General features: G+C 37.8%; 1 protein-coding gene and 1 long non-coding RNA gene across 2 annotated transcripts in view; both read right to left on the minus strand.

Annotated features, from left to right (window-relative positions):
• Positions 1-209: 209 nt before the first annotated feature.
• Positions 210-5,521, minus strand: LOC136972201 (uncharacterized). The gene is made up of 2 exons (XM_067266756.1): positions 4,559-5,521; positions 210-422 (listed from the first exon to the last, which is right to left on the minus strand). Exons 1-2 carry the CDS (start codon positions 5,519-5,521, stop codon positions 210-212), a joined length of 1,176 nt encoding a protein of 391 aa, XP_067122857.1.
• Positions 5,522-5,743: 222 nt separating this feature from the next.
• Positions 5,744-22,034, minus strand: part of LOC136972199 (uncharacterized) — a 43,679-nt gene continuing 27,388 nt past the window's right edge. Inside the window, exon 2 of the long non-coding RNA XR_010880296.1 lies at positions 5,744-5,989. This is a non-coding gene — a long non-coding RNA (uncharacterized lncRNA). The remainder of the gene's footprint in view (positions 5,990-22,034) is intronic.

Consider the following 22,034-nt stretch of genomic DNA (forward strand, 5'->3'; position numbering starts at 1 on the left):
ACCAGTACAGCCACACCTCCACTGGCGCGGGTGTGGCTGTCATCATCCTTACGGTAGAGATCAAATCCTTTTAAAGAAATTCTTTTCTCCAGGTTTTAAATGTGTTTCCTGGAGTGCCACGCAGAGAGATGAGGTAGATGATGTCAGGTGTTTAATGTCAGAGAAGTTATTGCAGAAACCACGACAGTTCCATTGGATTATTTTGTAATCTAGTATGGGTTTGAGGCAGCATTCTTAGTAAAAGTATCCCTCTTTAGTTTTACAGCTGATTTTCCTTTTGGAGGTGTGGTTGGTGGTGTCACCTCCTTATTAGTTTCTTCATCAGAGAAGTCAGAAAGCTCACTCATGGACTGAGTCTCTGATCTCTTTGATTTAGAGAGGGCTGCTTTCAATTTTTGTTTATTAAGTGGGTTCTTATTTGCCTTTTTGGTTAGTTAGTTAGTTAGTTCTAGTTTTTTGGCACAAGAGCCAAACAGGCTATGCTGCGCCATGACAAATGGTAAAATTAAACAAAGCTAAATATATATATCACAAGGCGTCAATACAACACAAAAACACAAAACAAACAGAACAACACAAATATAAATATATAATAAATAAATAAATAAATAAATAAATTAGTTAACTTAAATCTCTCTATTAATATTTATAACTTTCAAAAAGTTCAGTATCTTATCAAGATTTGGCCTCTGGCCCAAAATCTCTCTCAAAGTTGCATTTCCAAAATGCTGTCTGCGACTCTGGTCAAAAGCAACACAGTTGCAAAGTATATGTTTAACACTTAAAGTACAAATGCAATACTGGCATACTGGCTGGTCATCACCCTTCAAAAGGTATTGATGAGTAAGCCGAGTATGTCCAATTCTCAGGCGAGTAAGAATGACTTCAGATCTCCTATCATACTGTTTCTTGTGTGTCCAATTTTCTATTATAGGTTTGATCTCGTAAAGTTTATTGTGGACTTGTTCGTTCCACACATTTTGCCATCTCTCTGCTAGTCGTTTTTTAACAACCAGCTTCAAGTCACCTCCTTCAATGAACATTGTATGCTGAGAAGGACTTGCTGACTTTGCAGCTGCATCAGCTGCTTCATTCCCTTTTATACCTACATGGCCTGGGACCCAACGAAATTTTACAAAAATATTACTTGCAATAAGATGGCAAAACAGTTTGTGAATTTTAATCACTATAGAGTGAGAACTAGGTTCATGTGAGATCAAAGCCTGAAGTGCACTAACTGAGTCAGTGTAAATAACACAGCGACGATGACCTTTACTAATTATATATTTTAAGGCTAGATAAATAGCCTGACACTCTGCAGTAAAAATGGAAGAATTTGATGCAATTTGTTCTGCCACGATCTCATCCTGGCAGACAAAGGCTGAGCCAACGTAATCAACCGATTTCGATCCATCAGTATAAATAGGAATTAAATTCCTGTCGTAGTGTTGAATTTCTGCAAAGTGCTGCCTATAGATGTAGTCCGGGGTGGAATCCTTAGGAAACTGCTTTAAGCTAAAGTCAACATTAATCACAGGAGTTGACCAAGGTGATATATTATCGACCTCGACCTGTGAAATGTTGCTTGTGTCCAGGTCAATCGTGCTGCTTACATTCTCCATTCTAATGTCAAATGTAGGGACACAACTTGGGCGAGCTGTAAATAATCTTTTCAGCTGAGTATCTGATACTCTACAATAAACTGAAGGTTTAGCCAGAAATTTCTGTTTAATGTAATAAAACAAAGACAACTGCTCTCTCCTGAGAGATAGTGGAGGCTCATAAGCATCCACGTACAAACTTTGAACAGGAGAAGTTCGAAATGCACCAGTGCACAAACGCAATGCTTGATGGTGGATTGGATCCAGCATCCGAAGAGTAGATTCTCGCGCAGAGCCATAAACAACACATCCATAATCCAGCTTAGAGCGAACGAGGGCTCTATATATCCTGAGCATCGAACATTTGTCTGCTCCCCAGGATGAGCAGCATAATACCTTTAAAAGGTTCAGAGATTTTAAACATCTACTCTTCAAATTGCGCAAGTGTGGCAAGAACGTCAATTTATGGTCGAACACAACACCCAAAAATTTTGCTTCATTGACCATTGGGATTTTAACCCCATTTAGGTGAATTTCAGGTTCCAGGTGCAAACCACGCCTTCGGCAAAAGTGGATGCACGAGGTCTTCTCTGCATTAAAAGTAAAACCATTGATCTTGGACCAACTGTCTATGCGATTTAGGGAGGTTTGCAGTTGTCTTTCAATAAAACTCATGTTAGTAGACTGACAGGAGATCTGAAAGTCATCCACATACAAAGAGTGTTTCACACTGGAAGGAAGACACTTAGCTATGCTATTAATTTTGATTAGGAACAGAGTCACACTCAGAATAGAACCTTGAGGAACACCCTCTTCTTGTGTGAAAGGCCTAGACAAAGTGTTGCCCATCCTGACTTGAAATCTTCGATTTTGCAAGAAGTTTTTTATAAAAATTGGCAGATTACCCCGCAGTCCAAATTCTTGCAGATCACGGAGTATTCCATATCGCCAGCAGCGATCATAAGCCTTCTCTATATCGAAAAACACAGACACTAAGTGCTGTCGTCTTACAAACGCTTCGCGTATAGATGTTTCAAGGTTTACTAGATTGTCTGTGGTACTTCTGTTCCTACGAAATCCACTCTGATGTGGTGAAAAGTAGTTCTTTTCCTCTAGGAGGAACATCAGGCGTCTGTTTACCATTCTCTCGAAAAGTTTGCAGAGACAACTAGTCAGAGAAATTGGTCTATAATTAGAGGGATTCTTGCAGTCTTTACCTGGCTTGGGAATGGGAATTATGATAGATAGCCTCCAAGAGTCTGGAAAAGTATGTTCTGTCCATATTCTGTTGAACAGATTCAGAAGGTTACTAAGGGAATTGTCTGACAGATTTTTAATCATGCTGTAATGGATTTTATCCGGACCTACAGCAGTATTCCCCGAGCGAGAGATTGCTGTACATAGTTCTATTCTGCTAAATGGCACATTATATTCCTCATTAGATGGAGAGTGGAAGTTTAGATATTGTTTTTCACTTTGGACTTTATAAGCCTGGAAATTTGTTGTATACATAATATTGCTGGATGAAGACGAAAATGTTTCACCCAACAAATCAGCAATACCTTTAATGTCACTGATTATTGTGCCATTATTTTCCAGCATGGACAGAGAGTGAGAAGCATATTTCCCATTAATTTTATGGATTTTATCCCAGACTGCTTTTGAGCTGGTGGAAGATGTTATGCTAGAAACATACTTCCTCCAGGAATCCCTTTGGCTTTGCCTCCTTATTTTTCTGGCATTTGCCTTTGCTTTTTTAAAAGCTATCAAATTCTCAGCAGTGGGGTATCTTCTGAAAATCCCCCATGCTTTCTTTTGTTTTTTAAATGCTGCCTCACAATTCTGATCCCACCATGGTTTCGGATGTTTTGGATATCTGGTTGACGTTTTCCCCATTGTTTTTTCGGCTGCCTGAATAATACTGGAAGTGACAACTTCTACTGCATCATTGATATCGGCAGTATTGACCATTTCCTCAGTGATGTTAGCCAAAGAGGAAAATGCAGGCCAATCTGCCGTTTCAAATTTCCAGCGTGGTGGACGGGCTGTTTCACAGCTTCCTCTGCCCCTATATTTTAAAAATATTGGAAAGTGGTCACTGGAAAGTGGATTAGATCCAACCTCCCATGTAAACGCTGAAAACAGATTTGGACTAGCTAATGTCAAATCAATGGCAGTAAATGTTCTTGTTGGGGCGTGGAAGTATGTCACTTCTCCAGTATTAAATAAATACAGTTGGTGATTACCTATGAATCTTTCAATGGCTCTGCCTCGACAATTGATGTCGTGACTGCCCCACATTGGATTGTGGCCATTGAGATCACCAAGTAGAATAAACGGAGTTGGCAGTTGTTCAACCAAGTCATCCAATTCATCCTCATTGACTCTGACATCTGGTGGCAAGTATATGGAACAAACTGTGACAGTTACTCCAATTGAAATTCTGACTGCCACAGCTTGCAGCTCTGTTCTTATTTGTACCGGTAAGGAAGGGATGCAATTTGAAACCAGTACAGCCACACCTCCACTGGCGCGAGTGTGGCTATCATCATCCTTACGGTAAAGATTAAATCCTTTTAAAGTAATTTTTTCTCCAGGTTTTAGATGTGTTTCCTGGAGTGCCACGCAGAGAGATGTGGTAGATGATGTCAAATGTTTAATGTCAGAGAAGTTGTTGCGGAAACCACGACAGTTCCATTGGATTATTTTATAATCCATTATGTGGTTGAGGCAGCATTCTTTGCGAGGGTATCCCTCTTTAATTTAACAGGCGGTCTCTCTTTTGGAGGTGACATTGGTTTTTTTACCTCCACATTATTCTCTTCATCAGAGATATCAGAGAACTCGCTCACAGACTGAGTCTCTGATTTTTTAGCTTTAGAGAGAGCTGCTTTCACTCTCTGTTTGTTTAATGGGTTCTTACTAGCCTTTTTTGAACCCAGGTTTCTTGTTATCACCCCTGTTTTAGGTAGGGGTGTTTTTTGTTTTTTATTGTCATTTTCTGCTGTTTCTTTTGAAGGGATCAGTAAACATTTTGCATGGCGAGTGAAAGATTCCTTTGGGGAAACAGAAATGTCTGTCTGAACTTCACATGTCTTTGTGAATTTCAGAGCAGCAGCAAATGTTTTTTGTTTCAGTGGTGCACTTGAAGTGACCATGCGACGTGCCTCTGGGTAGGGTAAGTTGTTGACTGTTTTTACACGCTGTATTTCTTTTTCTCTCTGCCATGCAGGGCATTTCCGGGAGTAAGCAGGATGGGCATCTTTACAGTTCACACAGCATGGGGTACTTTTACATTCTGTACTGTCGTGACCCTCAGTCCCACACTGTGCACATGCGCTTTTTCCTCGGCAGGATGTTTGCGAGTGTCCAAACCGCTGGCATTTGAAACAACGCAGCGGATTTGGGATATATGGACGGACTGAGCAACGTAGGTATCCTGCTGTTATAAAGGATGGCAATGTTGGTTTGTTGAAAGTAAGAATCAGGTGTTTGGTTGGTATCAACTTTCCATCTCGACGAATTGAAATGCGCCGGACAGCAACGACACCTTGATCTGAAAGACCAATCTGAATATCTGATTCGTCTTCAGACATCAGATCAATTTCAGATATCACACCACGTGATGAGTTTAAACTTCCGTGTGGTGTGACAGTGATTTCCATTTCTCCCAGGGTCTTTGTTTCTAGAAGTTTTGCAGATTGTTGTGGGGAGGATGTTTCCACCAGTAAATCACCTGATCTTAATTTCTGAATTTTTTTCAAATCTCCAATAGTCGACTGGAACAATTTTTGAATCAGAAAAGGAGAAGCTTTAGATAATGGTTTGTCACCAGTTGCGTGTACTATTAAGTACGCTGGGGTACTGGACATTTTTAAATTTTTCCGCTCTTTCGGATCTTTTATTTTTGGGGAATCCATGATTAAAAGTAAAACATTCAGCTTCTGGTGACCCCACCCACCATGGGGCCCAACAAGGGGATGCCGTCACATGGGAGACTCCCATAGACCGTCGCACCAGGGTTTCCCAGGAGCTATACCCTCACAATGCAGTCGAGAAAAGCACACCTTGTCTGACGTGTCTGCCCGGTCTGCATCGATCGGTTGACTCCAAGCCGAGGTCAACAATGACTCAACGACCAGCCGATTGACTCAAACGGAGCCTGATTTGAGCCTCCCGTTTATCCGAAGCAGGGGCCAAAGCAGTGTGTTGGGGACGGTATGTTGCCCCTCAACTACCAGGATCCCCCTTTCCGGCATACGGGCCACCACGCACGGCAAACACGTGGGTGGGCGTTCAGATCCCAGGGATGGTAAAGAAGAAATACTAAACCATCTCTGGGAGGTCCCCTCACCACGGACAGGAACCCACATCGAGGGGTTATTTGCCTTTTTAGTACCCACATTTCCAGTTATTACTCCTGTTTTGGGAATGGTTGATTTTGTCTTTACGATCTCCTTTTCTTCTGTTTTTTTAGACTGAATTAGCAAACATTTAGTGTGGCGAGTGAGAGATTCATTTGGTGAAACAGAGATATCTGTTTGAACTCCACACGAGTTTGTGGATTTCCAAACTGCAGCAAATGTCTTGTGTTTAAGCGGTGCACTTGAAGTGACCATGCGACGAGCGTCTACGTAAGATAAATTGTTGACAGTTTTCACCCGCTGAACCTCTTTCTCTCTCTGCCATGCAGGGCATTTCCGGGAGTAGGCAGGATGGGCATCTTTGCAATTCACACAGCATGGATTATTGGTACACTCGGCACTCTGGTGACCTTCAGTTCCACACTGCACATATGCTCTTTCCTCGGCAGGATGTTTGAGAATGTCCAAACCGCTGGCATTTAAAGCAGCGCAGCGAGTTTGGAACGTATGGTCGAACTGGGCAGCGCAGATATCCTGCAGTAACAAATGATGGTAATGTTGGCTTTCCAAAAGTGAGAATGAGATGTTTAGTTGGTATCAACTTGCCATCACGACGAATGGAAATGCGTCGGACAGCAGTGACACCTTGATCTGAAAGACCGATCTGGATATCTGATTCATCTTCAGACATCAGATCGATCTCAGATATCACACCACGTGACGAGTTCAAACTTGTGTGTGGTGTGATAGTGACATTTATGTCTCCTAGAGATTTAGTCTTTAAAAGCTTTGCTAATTGTTGAGGAGAGGCTGCCTCAACGAGTAAATCTCCTGACCTCAATTTTTGGATTTTTTAAGATGCCCAATGGTTGATTCAAATAATTTTTGAATCAAAAAGGGGGAACATTTAGACAGAGATGTTTCTCCCGTAGCATGAACAATAAGGTAGGCTGGTTGGTTAACGGAAGTAAAATCACTTGGTGGTGATGCTTTGGTACCTAATGTTTTAGATTGTAGTGAATCCATATTGAAAAATTAATATTCAGCTCACGGTGACCCCACCCACCATGGGGCCCAACAAGGGGATGCCGTCAACTAAGAGATTCCCATAGACCGTCACACCAGGGTTTCCCAAGAGCTATACCCTCACAATGCAGTCGAGAAGAGCACACCTTGTCTGATGTGTCCGCCCAGTCTGCATCGATCGGTTGACTCCAAGCCGAGGTCAACAATGACTCACGACCAGCCGATTGACTCAAACAGAGCCTGATTTGAGCCTCCCGTTTATCCGAAGCAGGGGCCAAAGCAGTGTGTTGGGGACGGTATGTTGCCCCTCAACTACCAGGATCCCCCTTTCCGGCATACGGGTCACAACGCACGGCAAACACGTGGGTGGGCATTCAGATCCCAGGGATGGTAAAGAAGAGTTACTAGACCATCTCTGGGAGGTCCCCTCACCACGGACAGGAACCCACAACGAGAGGCACTCCGCGATATACAAATTCAACTTCCTGACAATTACGCAATGATCGAAGCCATCCAACCGGATACGCTATTTAAATATTATCAAGGGATTACAACAATCGCGATAGCCCTTCCCGGCAAATTACGAATTTTCACTAATATTCCGCTGATTACTCCGAGCGGATCCTTTGATATGTACGAAATCGCACAGTTCCCTACTTACCCATTTCTACCCTAAACACTTTCGTGCAATTTAAGACCGTCCATCCGGTCATCGTGCTCTCGACGGACCGACAGTCTTACATGCTGTTGCAACGTCACGACCTGACCACCTGTAAAGCCGCCCACCTTCCCATGTGCTCCTTAGATAGCCCTATTCAACGCGATCCATCACAAAGCTGCAAATATGCTTTATTTAGTGGCATTGAAAATAAGATCAAAGATCTCTGCATGCGACAAATTGTCCCTCAATTCTCACCAATTTTTAAAAGAATAGATCAACGAGGTACCTGGATTTATTCCACGCCTAAGCCTCTCCTCCTCACAATTCGATGTCCAACACAACGTCACAATTTCCCTCTTATACCATCCACAAAGAAATTAAATAATACCGAAACTATTAATCTCCCGAATGCTTGTACAGGATACCTGCCTGGGATTATCCTCACGAAACACTTCCAAAGACAATCAACCCTTCAATTGGACATAGCCCAACAATTAGTTGTTCCCCAAACCAAACAAATCCTAAATCAAATCAAAATACGGTTACTTCAAACCCGTCTAAAAATCCTCAGACTCTACCCTTCAAGGTGATCACCTCCGCCGATATTAGAGAGGCCGATCGTTCCTTGACAAATGTCCGGTATGACCTCGAACATTTATTACGTATGTCAACATCTCCTCCATCAACTACCTCGGCCCCCTCGTTACTTACCATCCTGATGAGTTGCCTACTGATTGCTCTTCTTCCCATTGGCATTATATATGGTTGTCACTATTATCTACCGCACCGCCGTTGCTGTTTATCCAACTCCCGCGAACGAAATCCTAATCTGACAAATCACTTCCTCCGAGAAGTACACCTAAACAATCTAGCTGCAAACCTAGACCAAGAGCAAATTCCGCCCGCTGAAAGACCTAACGCCTCAAATTCCGCTCCGCGAAAACCCACACCTGTCGCTTTCTCCTATTAACTATTCGTATAGTCCAGTGAGTGTATACCTATGGGACCGGTTAGAGTAACCCCACACTTCCCTTTATCCATTGTTTCTCAGTAGTTCTACACTATATATACTACCCCTCACTCAACTGTCGGATATCTCACATATCCTCTTTCCCTTTCAGACCAATGGCCAGCGAACACGAAGACACCGTCACGTCCCTTGTGACCTGCTCGATTTGTTATGACCTGACCCAACCACCAGTCTATCAATGCACGAATGGGCACATAATATGCTCCAGCTGTCAACCTCGAATCAACCACTCACACCTGTCGAGAGCCATTAGGACGTATCAGGAGCCTTGTTGTGGAACAACTGGCTTCCACGTTACTATTTCCATGTTCCAATCAGTCTTACGGTTGTCCCTTTCGCACCCCCCTCTATCAGAGGGAGGAGCACCAAAAATCTTGCCATTTCAAGCCTGTGACATGTCCCTTCCCAAAATCTCGCTGCTCCTGGGAAGGAAATCGTACTACTCTTCTTCCTCACCTGCAACAACGCCACCCCCTCGCCCGTCTGTACTCGCGATCTACACTCCTTTTTATGGGAATCACCTCAAGCCAACCCGAACCTACAATGTGAACATCCATTCTCGCCTGTTATGACAATCATTTTTTAATTCGCGTCATTAGACGTCCGACGGAGATCCCTCTTTATCGAATCGAGGTTCTCCGCCTCCCCTCCCATCCTCCCGACTCTGCCTCCACTACTTCCTTTTCCTATTTTCTTGCATTCAGGCAGGGACAATATTATTTACAATAGTCCGTCCCTTCGATGCCCACCTTAAGCAATATTCCCCTTTCTACCTCCCTTTCTCCTCTCAAACTCCCCGTCGCAGTTGTCCATTCCTTCTGCAACCGCGAAAATTTTAAATTCTTCCTCCAAATTAACGCTGACTGACTAACACCTTTCAGATGGCCTCCACCGACTGGAGCGAGCCCAAGGAAATGTCTTCCCAGACCGCAGAGACAGAACGACCTAAAGTCGATTCGGCAGCCATTCGAGCTGCCCTAAACTTCGCAAAATCCCAGCGAAAAAAGAACGCAACCCCGGTCACCATCGTGTTGCCGCTGAAGCACCAATGTCGCGCAGATCTGCGGCTCGCCCTAACCGACAAGGACACTTTCACAAACATCTATTATCGAACAACTCAATCATCAGCGCCGAACCCACCAACGCACGCGACGCGAGTCCCCCTTTTCCAGGACTCCGGCTCGACTTCCAGAGTCCAAACTTGACCTCGCCGATCCCGACACAATCGCCGGACACAATCTTAACCGAATGTATTTAATTATATTTAACCAAATGTATTTAACCGAACGAATTTATATATATATTCTTATATATATTCTCGAATATTATAATAACCATTTATATGTACCATTTAAGTAGCCGTTTATGTAGCCATTCAAATCCACTGTTATTTTCATCGTATTTTATTGTTAATTTTAATAAATTACCTTTTGATATTTTATTCAAGCCTTAATTATTATATATATTCGCGATACATTCACCCGATCCCTATTAACTAGATATCGACACTCTTCCCAATCCGCGCATATCCCTCTTTTCGGGTTAGACCCAGTTTTCTGAGAAAGAGTAATAAACTCCACTTTACCTATATGTTATCATACCTCTACCTATAACAATGAACTTATTGCCATTACATATATTTTAATCTTTATTTTTGGATACCAAGACAGTATCAGCTATCAGCCACGCCAACCGAATGTCGACTTATCCAACGTTACCACCATTTGCCATTCAACCCACCAAAATCCAGCCATCTACTCCTCAATCAAAAACCAGTTATTCCTTCCTCTTAACACTTTACCAAAATTCTATCAAATATTTACCTACGATTTTTGTCAACCATCACCATCTAATATCCAGTAGTATCCCATCAACGTACAGACCCACAAACAGCCGAACAAAGGAAATAACGCACCCACGTGTTTCCTCGAACTACAACCTTTGTCTTCAACCTCCAGACAATCAACGATGTTCGTTACTACTCATCAACAGGCATCTGTCCACAGACGTCGACGAATTACCATTGTATCAATCCGATACTACCAGACAACAGAACGACCCGTTTTAACTCAGCCTATATTTTGAATATCTCATCCTATTACTGTATCGCGATCAACTCTGTACCGCTTAATAATAATGTATCTATAAATAATTACGAATTATTTCTCAGCTATCCGAGAGAAAGTAACCCTCCATAAAAGCGAACGCCCAAACAGTAAATACAATCAAACTGGTCCCGTTTAGAACCAAGTTCGATTTCGAAAGTCCGACGCAGTGTAAAAACCGAATTGAGCCGGTCTGATTTTAAATTGTCATTATTTCAAATCCCCTCGGGAGATAACGATCGAAATTTGCGATAACGATCAAGCTTTGAAGGATGTACAGTCTTCCACCGTCAAACCCGCTTCCATCCTTCTCCGGATCCCACCTGAGTCATAGAACTCAAGTCACCACCCTCCATCGCGATTGGTGATCGTTACGGAAGAGACCGAAGGTATATAAAGGGGGAGGTTATCTAAGAAAAAAAAGCTGAGGTCCAAGGGAGCGGAACGACCCGCTGACCCGAGTCCTATACAAAGGCCCTTCCAGGACGCCAGAGCCTCTGTCCACAAGCCGATCCTGCCGCCCATCGCCAGGAAAGACGCCAAAGAAACTTCAGCCCGAGCCGAAGAACATTCTCGATCATAATCAGTAACTGAGAAATATAAATCCCCTAACAATTGTAAGCTCTCTCTCTCCCGCGATTAGTAACAGAATGCGTCGCTTCGATGTAATCAATTCTCTATTCTAATAAATTTAATCTGTGTTGTCCTGTTACTATGGATATTGCCTTTTTCTTATCGACGACCCCACACTTCCTCAACTCGACCTGACAATTAATTGACCGATCCCGACAAGTTGCGATGTCGCGCAAAATTAGCCATCCTTGACAGTGGGGCGGGTCTTACCGACCTGAACGCCAAGAAAAATAAAAGGAAATACGCCTTCGTCTCCCCCTGGCGTTCCCACAATTGATTAGAATATTCCGAAGAAGAATTTACAGAAACTTATCCCTTAGAATTAAACGCCAAAATAAAAAAATATTTGTATATTCTAATTTAATATAATCGCATCACGCAGGCAATACTTCGGCTCCACTATTTCAAGTAATTCCAGTTATGAGAGAAAAAGATCAACAAATCGTTAAAATTTATAATACTCCATTATTTTTCCCTCTTCGATCGAATTATATCGAGACTATAACCGTAGATATATACACTTCAACAAGTGAAAACGTCATATTTACTTCAAGGAAAACGCTTTTAGTATTGTGTTTTCGTCAAAAAAGTATATAAAAACCGGATTCATTAAAGAATCAGTTATTTGATAAAATGAAGCTTGAACCAGAAAACTGTATTAGTTATTATCGTTCGCAGACAAGAGGATATCCCGATTCTATATTTCCGCACACCCCTTATGCTACTCTCAATGGAAAAGATAACCATACTTTAAAAGTTGGCCGATTCAACGTGGTTATGGATTTTTTTCTAATATTTTTCGCGAAGCAATACCAATATTATAACATGCTGGTCGATATATTGGAAAAAAGTGTTAAATACAGCGAAAGATATCAAATCAAATATACTCACGAAAAAATCGTAAAAAGTCTCGACTCTATCGAGAATTAATCAAGCAGGTCGAAAAATAAAAAATGACGTCATTCAAAAAATTCAAAGCGAATCGGGTAAAAAACGAAAACGCCTAAGAAAAAGCGTGAAACGAAAAAATACTAAGAAGAGGAAAGTAGTACATATTTTCTCCTAAAAAAAATAGATCCTTTCTCCTGCTTGTGTTTAAAATCCGAACTAGATTTTTTTAAAACTATTCCGACCCAGTTGGCGATTTTAAATACTACCGAGGCTATTCTACATCCCATCGCTTCGATAACCGATCAGAAATCTCCTATAGAATTTCTAATCCCGGGCTCTGGAGAAAACTTAATAGATTTGAGCAGTATTTCGATTAATGCGCAAGTTACTGTTACTAAACAAAATGGAACTTCTACTCTCGATATCGATTTAGTAACACCCGTGAATAATTTTTTGCATTCGATGTTCTCTCAATGTACTACGATATTTAACGATAAAACTGTATCTACGCACGTCAATTACCCATACCGAGCGATAATAGAAAATCTATTATTTTCCTCCGAAGAAGCGCAAAAAACCTATTTAACCAGCTCTTTCTTCTACAAAGACACCGCCGGATTTTTAAACGAAACCAACCCGATTAAAGACCCCAAGAATGAAGGATTAGTCACCAGGTTTAAGAAAAGCAGCAGAAGCCAAGTATTAGATTTATACGGACGACTTCATTTCGATTTTATTAATCAACCTAAATTATTGATAAACGGCGTAGACGTTCGAATAAAATTGGAACGTTCGAAAGACGCTTTCGCTCTAATGGCGACGGCCGATAATTATCAGATTCGATTAAAGAATATTACGTTAAAAGTAAATAGAATAGAAGTAAGTCCTAGCATCTTAATTGGAATGGAAAAAACATTAGAAAATTCTGTAATTAAAATGCCTTATCGACGAGTTAATATTAAAGTATTTACATTAAGTAAAGGGATTTTAAGTTCAAATATATCGAATGCGATAATCGGTCAAATCCCGAAAAGAATTATAATCGGATTGGTGCGAAATAACGCTTTTAATGGACAGTTCGATTTAAATCCTTTCAATTTTGAAAATTTCGACTTAAACTATATTTCTGTTATAAAAGATTCGATTTTAATCCCACCCAACCCGTTCTGTCCAGACTTTGACGCAAAATCTTACGCTCGAAGTTACGCAACATTATTCGAAGAAATAGGGGGAATTCCCTACGGAAAATTCGCTAATATATCGTACTCCGACTACGCTCAAGGATACATGTTCCACGTATTCGACCTAACTCCCGACCGCGCAGCCTCCGAAAACCATACCTCTGTGTTGACCTATGGAAATGTTAGTTTCGATTTAAAGTTCAAAAGACCTTTGCCAGAAACAGTTAACGTCATATGCTTCTTAGAATATCGTAATACAATAGAAATCGATCGATCGCGAAACATTTACGTCGACTACTAAACAACTAATGGATACGATTATGCTCTGGAAACTGGCGTTAGGTGATTCCGAAATTAGCAAGACATTCGGTGGCGTTTATCCCTCGGATTTATTACCTCAAACAATCGGAAAGAAGAGAAGCTTTATCGTTAATACGGAGAACAGCAAGAATCCCGGACGACACTGGATAGCTCTTTTTTTCCGAAATTCGACTTGTTATTATTTTGACTCATACGGACTACCGCCAAAAATCCCGAACATTATAAAGTTCATAAGACAGAATTCCAAGGAGTTGCGCTGGAATCGAAAAACGCTCCAAGGTCCGTATAGTTCTACGTGCGGATACTTTTGCTTATTTTTTCTCTACAAAATATCGAGAAACCAAGACTTAAAAATTCTTCAGCCTAATACTAAATATTTTAATGATAACTATGTATTCGCTTTTGTACGCAATAATTTTCGTTTTGGTAAAATACCACCAAATATATTCATTAAATGTAACCAATGTAGCGTTAGTTTACTCAAATAAAATTTTTTTTAAAACTTAAAAAATGCGTTTTTTAATTGAAACTATAAAACATTAGTCGCTTTGTGTGGGAATCGGGTCACCTCGAATTCTTGACTTTGAATTAGGAGGCCTATCTTTGACCTAGAATGTAAAAAGATAGAGAGGGACAGATAAGGCGCGACTTTGATGCCGTAGGCGAAGATGGGGACTAGCAAAAGTGAACGCATATATTAATAAACTTAAAGTATAAATACTTTCGCTTTTAGCCCATTTTTTAACCCTCTCCAAGATGAGATCTCCGTCGAATGTGACGATTTTAGAAACAAAATATTATACTAAATATAGCCTAAATTTTGAAGATCGTTTATATAGTGGCAACCATGTTGTAAATGAAAGATGGGATTCGATACAGATATTACAAAATTTCGACGAAGAAAATCAAGTATGTTTCTTCAACAAAGGAGCGTGGAAAATTTTAGACAGAAATGGTAATTATCTTTTTATATTTTAGTAAAATTTTTTTACTTGTATTTTTTTTAAAAAGTATTTGCTAATTTTCAGAAACAACAATATTGCACCATAATATTTATTTTGTTAAACCTATAATTAGTATTCCGTTAAATATCTCATCAGAAATAATAATAACCGTGCATAAAAAAGAAATTATTTATTATAAGGGGAAAACATATTCCAAAATAGTAAACTTAAACACAACCTTTAAAAAAAACGTAGTTATTTTCCAAGAATCCTATAAAAGAATAATAATAAAAATGGGTTGCCAAAAAGTAATTTTATTTGAAGACAACCAATAAAAGGTAAGTTCTTTTCAAAAAAACTTTATATAAATTTTAAATAATAGATGTAAGAATATTCCGCAAGATTTTTCGAGGCAAAGAAAGATGAATGTCTAGGCATTAGCTCAATTTAAATTCTTTTAGTTTTTTAATATTTGAAATAAATTTAAGCTTTCTACGACTAACTTTTTTTATAATTTTTTTAATACGCTTTTTTATAATTTCAATCTTAAACTTCTTACCTTCGCGGTTGTTGGCGATACATCGGTTAATCCTATCGATCGTCTCTTATATTTAAAAAACAATTGTAAGTCTAAAAGCAACAGTTGCATTTTAGACACAATGACTAGACATCTTTCTTTGTTTCGAAAAAGGAGAACGACTAACGCCCTCTGCTTTTTTTTTCTTGTAGATTTTCCTTACAATCTACTTTTAATTTTTAATTTAAACTATTTATAATATAAATTTTTTTAAAAATAAATATACAACATAATATTTATTGTTTTTTTTTAGGCACATTCGGCGAAGATCTCTTCATTTTTTTTACATCATTTTTGTTAATATTTTATTAATCCATTTTGTTAATCATCATTTTGTTAATATCACTGGTAGTTAATAGCTAATAAAAACAAAAGAAATTGATGTCATCGTAGTTATCGTCGTTTATTTAATCGTAGTCGCAACACATTTATTGACAGATGGCGCCAGCTTAACAAAAAAAAAACTTATAAAAATAAAAAATATATAAAAATAAAAAAAATATATAAATATAAAAATAAATAAAAGAAAGAGGAGAAAAAAATATATATATCGTAAAAGTATCGATAAAAACCAAATAGCAAATGGCGCGATCCGAATAGCGACGAACGGTTCGCGCTATTTGTTATTTTTTTAATCGGTTTCGAAATTTCGAAGGAAAATAATTTAAAGAAAAAATGAAGTTTAATATTTTGCCAACAGATGGAACCTTCGACTTAACAATTTAATATTTTGCCAGCAGATGGCAATGGCTTAACGAAAAAAATATCTTAAATATTAAAGTTATATATATAATAATATTAATTCTCTTAAATAAAACAAATATTGATTCTCTTAATAGTGATCTAAGACTCGTCGTATTGTAAAGAGAAAAAAAATCTCTTAATAAACATATCGTTTCTCTTAAGACTCAACAAGATAACAAAAATATCGGCGGCGTATTCTAAAAACGCTCGCTCACATTTTGCGGTTAAGTATATCCGAAGGGGCAACAAAAATAAGCGTGGTTTTAATGTCTACGAGAGCTTTTGGAATGCTAATATCGTAGAATTGCTCAAACGATTCAACGATTTTTGCCATTTTTAGCCCTTGGTGGACGTCTTTCCCTCGGGAGGTTGAGCGTTACTACGATAAAAGTTATGAAGTCTTAAAAGTTTAACAAATTATACAAGAGTCTCTCTCCCGAATACTACTCTTATTAGCTTTTTTTGAACTCACATTTCTGGTTACTATCCCTGCTTTAGGTAGGGGTGTTCTTTTCTTTATATTCTCCTTTACTTCTGTATCTGTAGATTGAGTTAACAAGCATCTAGCATGGCGAGTGAAAGATTCATTTGGTGAAACGGAAATTTCTGTCTGAACCGCACATGTCTTTGTGGACTTCAAAACAGAAGCAAATGTCTTTTGTTGTAATGATGCACTTTGAGTGACCATGCGCCGAGCCTCTGGGTAAGGTATGTTGTTAACTGTTTTTAGGCGTTGAATTTCTTTTTCTCTTTGCCATGCAGGGCATTTCCGAGAATAGGCAGGATGGGCATCCTGGCAGTTCACACAGTGTGGAGTACTTTTACATTCAGTACTGTTGTGGCCTTCAGTTCCACACTGTGCACATAAGCTTTTGCCTCGGCAGGAGGTCTGGGAATGTCCAAATCGCTGGCATTTGAAACAACGCAGCGGATTTGGAACATATGGTCGAACTGGGCATCGAAGATATCCCGCAGTCACGAATGATGGCAATGTCGGCTTTCCGAAAGTGAGAATAAGATGTTTAGTCGGTATCAACTTGCCATCACGACGAATGGAGATGCGTCGGACAGCAATGACACCTTGATCTGCAAGACCGATCTGGATATCTGATTCATCTTCAGACATCAGATCGATCTCCGATATCACACCACGTGATGAGTTCAAACTTGCGTGTGGTGTGATGGTGACTGTTATGTCTCCTAGATGATGTCATTTTCTAAAAGCTTTGCTGACTGTTGAGAGAAGGCTGCTTCTATCAGTAAGTCCCCTGACCTCAACTTTTGTAGTTTCTTTAAATTCCCGATAGTTGATTCAAACAACTTTTGAATTAGGAAAAGGGAACACTTGGACATAGGTTTTTCAGTAGTACTATGTACTATTAGGTAGGTTGGTTGGTTAGATGAACTGACCTCCTTTGCTGGTAATACATCAGTCCTTGTAATTTTTGATTTTGTTGAATCCATGTTTAAAAATAACTATTCAGCTCCTAGTGACCCCACCCACCATGGGGCCCAACAAGGGGATGCCGTCACATGGGAAACTCCCATAGACCGTCACACCAGGGTTTCCCAGGAGCTATACCCTCACAATGCAGTCAGAAAGAGCACATCTTGCCTGACGTGTCCGCCCGGTCTGCATCGATCGGTTGACTCCAAGCCGAGGTCAACAATGACTCAACGACCAGCTGATTGACTCAAACAGAGCCTGATTTGAGCCTCCCGTTTATCCGAAGCAGAAGCCAAAGCAGTGTGTTGGGGACGTTATTTTGCCCCTCAACTATCAGGATCCCCCTTTCCGGCATACGGGACACCACGCACGGCAAACACGTGGGTGGGCGTTCAGATCCCAGGTATGGTAAAGAAGGGTTACTAAACCATCTCTGCGAGGTCCCCTCACCACGGACAGGAACCCACACCGAGGGGGGGTAACTTTTTCAAACCATTTGTAACAAGATATTGCACAGTTCAGGGAAACCAATTTTTATAATTAGTCTATTTATTATTTCTTTAAACATTTAACAGTTAGACATAAAAATCGGTAAGATTTGACAATTATTTGCATGGTTTATATCTCATATGAGAAACAAACTTTTAGAGAGTTATAGAGTTTTCGAAATGCTATATAATTTATTTCTGAATTACGAATAATTTACTTAAAGTCAGCAAAAGTTTATTACTTCACTTACTTGCAGAAATATGTCATGTTTTAGATATATACTGATAAGTTCACCATATATATATATATACTGAAAAGTTCATTTATATAATGAATCTATCATTTTCTAAATTTTAACAGTTAGACAAAATATATTCTGGTACTATAAAATTATCCTGTAGTAAGTATTAAAATAATTTATAATAAATATCGTTTTTTCTATGTATGACTATATTTAATTGAAATACTTTTATATAAATTAGATTTCAACTCTCAAAAATTCCCAAATGGCATGCATTAAAATTAAAACGGCGTATTATAATATAGTTTTGATATAGACATTATCTTCGTTTACAATTTTCGGTAATAAACGAGGACATACCTAGAAATATAGAAAATCACGAGTTGAAATAGCAAAAGTTTGGCTTAAACATTTTTCTAGATAAAAGTAAATCTTTCGAAAATTCACAAGTTTAACATCAGTTTATGAAGGTAGTAGAATTTTAAACTATATTGACGAGTTTATAACATATGAAACTCGGATGAACCATGTTAATCCAAAAACAATTTTATAAATTTTATCAGCTATATTCTATAACTATTGTAGTAAAAAACCTGTCAATATCCTTTGAATTTAAGTATAAATAGAGCCGTAATTTTTTGTTACAATCAACAAAACTTTAATGCTATATTATTTTAAATTATTTAATTTCATAATTGAACTAAATATATTAAACTTTGCCTTAATTAAAATAATTTTATTTTAACAATAAGATTTATGATTAGTATAGCTAAAGAAATTTTGGTATTATATTATTTGAAATTGTCATGTTTTAATTTACTCTGACATTAGAATAAATTTGATAGCTAAACACAATATATTAAACTTATTGTTATAATAAATTTTATTTTAACAATAAGTTTAATATATTGTGTTTAGCTATCAAATTTATTCTAATGTCAGAGTAAATTAAAACATGACAATTTCAAATAATATAATACCAAAATTTCTTTAGCTATACTAATCATAAATCTTATTGTTAAAATAAAATTTATTATAAACTGTTCAAATAACTTACAATTCCTTCTTTTCATCTATAGAAAAATGGCCAAAGGATTCAGCGAAAAAATGCGTCGCCGACTGTACGAAGAATATGGGATAGGAGCTGATGGCTCCGACAACAAGATAACACTCCAGGTTTCTTGGATAGAGTCCGATAATGGCAAATTACAAAGAGGGTGGACATGGAGTCAGGGAAGAAAATATAGAATTATGTCAAACAACCAGTTGACAAGTGTGGCTGCATTACCACGAGCTCGAACTCATTTGAATAAATTTTTATATTATTAATCTGTATGTAGCGAATTAATACCATATTATGAATAAAATGAAACTACCATCCAATGAGTATAATCAGGGATTTATTTTCCAGAGTTTATCAGTTAAATAATTATTATTTCAAAGAAATTGTGGTTTAGTTTAAACCGCATAGTAATTCAAAGTTCAATAAGTTGGATCACACAGTATAAATTTGATTTGAAGAAAGACCATTTTGTAATATTATTATCATTATTGCTACTGTACAATTTGAGTAAAATTCTTGTAATATATCTTTTACTTTCATTTTATTATAGTAACTAAATTTTGTAAATTTTAAAAACAAGTTTCATTTCAATTCTGTTATAATATAAATTTTAAAAATCATATTTTTATAGATTTCACATTAACAATTTGGTATATTAATTAATATTCTATATGGTTAGTAAAAAAACATTTATGTATGAAATCTTTTCGTTATTTTCTTATTAAATATAAAATAATATTAATCCTAATTTTTATTTATATAAATTATAGAATGCGATGCTGATAGATTTTGAAGCAATTCAACTTATCGATTGTTGACCATTTTTGGTATCACATTTTGAAATATCAAAAATTAAATCAAGAATTAAATAATTTGTAATCTTACTGGAAAAATTAATTTTATAAACTGAAAAAATTCTATTCGACAAATTTTTATTTTAAAAATTATTTGTAATCTTAATTTAATTGACAAATTTTAATTAAATTATCGCTGCAACTTAATTTTATATTAAATCTTCCTAAAAATGTTAAAATAAAATTAATTTAATTCAAATTTGTAATTAGAAAATTAATTTTGTGATCAAAGCTTCCCAAACCACTACTACTAACCAGCTCTTTCTTCTACAAAGATACTGCAGGATTTTTAAACGAAACCAATTCGATTAAGGACGGCAAGAATGAAGGATTAGTCGCCAGGTTTAGGAAAAGCAGCAAAAGTCAAGTATTAGATTTATATGGACGACTTCATTTCGATTTTATTAATCAACCTAAATTATTGATAAACAGCATAGACGTTCAAATAAAATTGGAACATTCAAAAAACGCTTTCGCTCTAATGGCGATAGCCGATAATTATAAATTCGATTAAAGAATATTACGTCAAAAGTAAATAGAATAGAAATAAGGATTAATTTTTGGAATCTTAATTGCAATGAAAAAAACATTAAAAATTTCTGTAATTAAAATGCCTCATCGACAAGTTAATATTAAAGTATTTACATTAATTAAAGGAATTTTAAATTCAAATATTTCGAATGCAATAATCGGTTGGTTAGTTCTAGTTTTTTGGCACAAGAGCCATACAGGCTATACTGCGCCATGACAAATAATAAAATCAAACAAAGCCAAACATATATATCACAAAACGTAAATACAACACAAAAACACAAACAAGTGCAAACACAAATATAAATATATACTAAATAAACAAGTAAATAAATAAATTAGTTAAATCTCTTTATTAATATTTATAACTTTCAAAAAGTTCAGTATTTTATCAAGATTTGGCCTCTGGCCCAAAATCTCTCTAAAATTTGCATTTCCGAAATGCTGTCTGCGACTCTGGTCAAAAGCAACACAGTTGCAAAGTATATGTTTAACACAAAGTACAAATGCAATGCTGGCATACTGGCTGGTAATCACCCTTTAAAAGGTGTTGATGAGTAAGCCGAGTATGTCCAATCCTCAGACGAGTAAGAATGACGTCAGATCTCCTATCATACTGTTTGTTGTGTGTCCAATTTTCTATTATAGGCTTGATCTCGTGAAGTTTATTGTGGACTTGTTCGTTCCACACATTTTGCCATCTCTCTGCTGTTCGTTTTTTAACAACCTGCTTCAAGTCACCTCCTTCAATAAACATTCTATGCTGAGAAGGACTTGCTGACTTTGCAGCTGCGTCAGCTTCTTCATTCCCTCTTATACCTACATGGCCTGGGACCCAACAAAATTTTACAAGAATATTACTCGCAATAAGATGGCAAAACAGTTTGTGAATTTTAATCACTATAGAGTGAGAACTCGGTTCATGTGAGATCAAAGCCTGAAGTGCACTAACTGAGTCAGTGTAAATAACGCAGCAACGATGACCTTTACTAATTAGATATTTTAAGGCTAGGTAAATAGCCTGCAACTCTGCAGTAAAGATGGAAAAATTCAATGCAATCTGTTCTGCCACGATCTCATCCTGGCAGACAAAGGCTGAGCCAACGTAATCAACCGATTTCGATCCATCAGTATAAATAGAAATTAAATTCCTGTCGTGGTGTTGAATTTCTGCAAAGTGCTGCCTATAAATGTAGTCCAGGGTGGATTCCTTAGAAAACTGCTTTAAGCTAAAGTCAACATTAATCACAGGAGTTGTCCAAGGTGATAATCAATCAAATCTCAAAAAGAATTATAATCCGATTGGTATGAAATAAAGCTTTTAATAAACA

This window comes from Centruroides vittatus, unplaced genomic scaffold (genome assembly GCF_030686945.1).
Source record: "Centruroides vittatus isolate TY-2023 unplaced genomic scaffold, ASM3068694v2 contig_283, whole genome shotgun sequence".
Classification (NCBI taxonomy): Eukaryota; Metazoa; Arthropoda; class Arachnida; order Scorpiones; family Buthidae; genus Centruroides; species Centruroides vittatus.